This window comes from Adiantum capillus-veneris, chromosome 11 (genome assembly GCF_014529385.1).
Source record: "Adiantum capillus-veneris isolate H3 chromosome 11, ASM1452938v2, whole genome shotgun sequence".
NCBI lineage: Eukaryota > Viridiplantae > Streptophyta > Polypodiopsida > Polypodiales > Pteridaceae > Adiantum > Adiantum capillus-veneris.
The window spans coordinates 103,592,843-103,596,021 of record NC_140941.1 but is presented as its reverse complement, the minus strand read 5'-3'; the positions used below and the strand labels follow the sequence as shown (position 1 = coordinate 103,596,021).

Sequence of the window (3,179 nt, the reverse complement as noted above, 5' to 3'; positions counted from 1 at the left end):
TATTTAGTAGCAGAACTACAGAACACTCGAGACTCTGACCCACCAGGAAATTCTAGGAACGTGGGTCCCACGTCGTGCCAGCTTATCAAATGAGCAACACCGTGGAGTGCATCGTCAAAAAAAGTATGTCTACCTCAGATACGGCTAGGCACAACCACAAAACAACTCTCCCTCAGATACGACTCTTGGGAGATACTGGATCCACCACCGGACATGAATATGATCCCCATGATCCTTGCAAGTCCTTGGTGCCTCTCCTTGACCTTGAGGCTAGCTCACCATTGCCTAGCCTACCAGTCTTTTGGAGGCACATAGCTACATGGTGTAGCTTGAATCTCTCCATACAATTCTCTCAATCATGTCCCAAATTTTGACCATTTTATATGCAGATATATTCCTTTACACATATTGCACTACAAGGCTAAATGTTCAATTTTCATACATATGAACAATTAAGGAGTTTTAATTTTTGAAGTTCTAGCACATCGAGGAGCCATCATTTAAAATAGCTTAGATACACATCACAAAAAAGGATCTATGCTTCTAAGCTCACAAGCATGGCATCCCCTCCTTGCTTTGCAAAATTGGTCTCTCCTAAACTATCAACCCTGCTCCCATAGGAAATCATTCAGTTCATTGATCATTTGTATTGATTGATGCTAGGAGCTTTTTGCTTTGCGGATTAGCATAGACACCAAGTGCCACTATGAGGACCTGGGTGTTAGGCAAAGAGCCCACATGGCATACTAGCAGGAGCCTTTCTAGCAAGGCTATAAAAGGATATGATGAGTGGAGACTCATATGCCATACCAGAAGGTGTGTAACATAGGTGAAATTTTTTCAGGCAAAGGGGAGGAAATGCACTCATCCAAAGCGAGGAAAGAGGGGGGAAAGGTGCATGTCGAGCATCCATCATTGTTGCATGTCATGAGTGACTCATGCAAAAAATTGGAAGGGGCAGAGGCCAACCTATGCCGAAACATGTCGTCAGGGGCTCTACAAGGTTGCTCCCCATCAAAAGTAGAACGCAAAGCCATTGCACAAGAAGTTTTGGACAAATTCTCACAATAATTCCCACATTATGACTTACCTCAACATCATGAGTTTATGTGAGGGAGGCACCACATACCTAGCTAGGTACGCTTGGGGGTAGGGGACCGTCGGCCCCGATGGGGGGGCCGGTGGTCCACTACCCCCAATCGTACCTAGCTAGGTATGTGGTGCCTCTGAAGCCGAAGCTCATGATTTTATGCATCGTATGAAAAACATTGAAAAAGACTCCGTTGTCCTACATGAGAATATTTCTAAATCTTCTTGTGTTGGAGCTTGCCCTTGGCCACTATCTTTAAAGTTTGTAGTGGGTTCCTTTGTTTCAAGGCCTAGAACTTCTTCTTCAATCTTCTGTTTTAGAATGCCAAAGTGATCCTTCACCTTGCTAATATTGTGAATGTGAGAAATTTTCTTTGTAAAATTTTTATTTATTTTTCAACGACAATGATTTTCATAGTTGCTTCTCACTTATGCTTAAAGGTAATTAAAGATTGAAAAATGGGATCCAATAAGCAAAAAGGATATGATGTGGTGCTAATAAAGAAACTTTTGCTTTATCAAAATTACATCCAATTACAATCAAGACTTGCAATAAAGAAAGAAGAGACATTTATTGCTTGTCCTTCTATTGGAATCTCCATGGTGTTATTTATTGAACAAGCCGAGCTTATTGTAGTTAGTCAGCCCCTTGGTTCTGGAAGCTTACTATAAACTCTTTCAACCTACAAAGTCAAAACAAAAAGTCAGCATAAACTTCAATGGCCAATACTAATTTTTTTATAAACTGTAATTCGGTGATTATGCTGCTCGCTGTTTTTTAAATACGGTAACATGCCTACAAGAATATTTATACCGAGTGCATTCTTCGTGTAACACGATTTAGCTGACATTTTATATGTCCTCTGTCACAAGTAATGTCTTAAATTCATGTTAATTTGGATTAAGTGGCTAAGAGTATAGGTTCACTACATGACTAAGCATTTACAAGCACTAAACAAAGTCAAACCTCAGTTCAAGCTATGAGAATTTGTCCAAGGATTTAAGAATGATTCAAACCACAAGAAGTTTTGGACAAATTCTCACAATAATTCCCACATTGTGACTTACCTCAACATCATGAGCTTTTGTGAGGGACGCACTGCATACCTAGCTAGGTATGCAGTGCCTCTCGAGCAAAAGCTCATGATGTTACACATTGTACAGAAAACACTAAAAAAGGCTCCGTTTTCCTACATGAGAAAATTTCTAAATCTTCTTGTGAACATGGGTAAGTAATAGTTAAATTAGCAAGTACCAAAAGGAAACCTTAAGACATCTATGACATTTCAATTCTAGCATGATACTAGTAAAACTCCTATATAACAGGATGTGCAACTAGCATGTGACTGGATATGGCTATTTATTCAAAACAAATTGTCCCATGCTTAATTCACTTACCACTAGTGCATTCAGCAATGTTGTTAATCTGGGCTAGGTCACCAATGGGAAGGTTGCAAGCTTGAGGGAGGCCGAGTGCTCGGGACTTATCAACATTGGGGATGGATGGGCCGGTAACAAAACTACACATGCAACTCACATCAACTGCTTGCAGTGCACTGCAACATTGGCTAGATGGTTGAGAGGTGGGGTTGGAGCTTGCAATATAGGGATTGCATGGGCTTAAGTAGTCCATAATGTAGTTACAACGACTTGCATCATTATTGCTTGGAGGAGCTCCTGCCACCTCTTCACTGCTGAATGCAAGAACAAGCAGAGCTCCGACAATAGTCATATTTAGGACCTTGACAATAGTTGCCAAGTCTGCTGCCATTGGGATACTGATGATTCAGAATAAGCCCTCTTTAGTGTAAGCAAAAATGGCCTTTGGTGCTTGCTAAAGTGTGTAAAGCTTTGCTAGAGCATCTTCCTTATATAAGAGCCATTATTGGAATGAGTTACTCTTCTTCTCTATGGCCCACCTACTGGACACATGAAAAGATTGTGAATCAAGCTTACCAAGCTCAAAATTGTTGAATGAAGAAGGTAGGTTAGCACCAACATTCTCATGGATGAACCTAGAATAAAATTGGTGATGCTGCATCATTAGTGCTAGAGTCTACCAAAGCATAAAAGAGGTGCCACTGGCGGGC

At 40.8% G+C, this 3,179-nt stretch overlaps 1 protein-coding gene across 1 annotated transcript; it reads right to left on the bottom strand.

Moving 5' to 3' along the window:
• Positions 1-1,579: 1,579 nt before the first annotated feature.
• On the bottom strand, positions 1,580-2,944 carry LOC147447759 (putative lipid-transfer protein DIR1). The gene is made up of 2 exons (XM_086524402.1): positions 2,488-2,944; positions 1,580-1,772 (listed from the first exon to the last, which is right to left on the bottom strand). The coding sequence occupies exons 1-2, from the start codon at positions 2,858-2,860 to the stop codon at positions 1,768-1,770; spliced, it is 378 nt and encodes a 125-aa protein (XP_086380528.1). The 5' UTR covers positions 2,861-2,944; the 3' UTR covers positions 1,580-1,767.
• Positions 2,945-3,179: the final 235 nt, after the last annotated feature.

Bases quoted from the DNA above. Each gene is read 5' to 3' on its own strand.
- LOC147447759 (XM_086524402.1), bottom strand. From the start codon at position 2,860: ATGGCAGCAGACTTGGCAACTATTGTCAAGGTCCTAAATATGACTATT.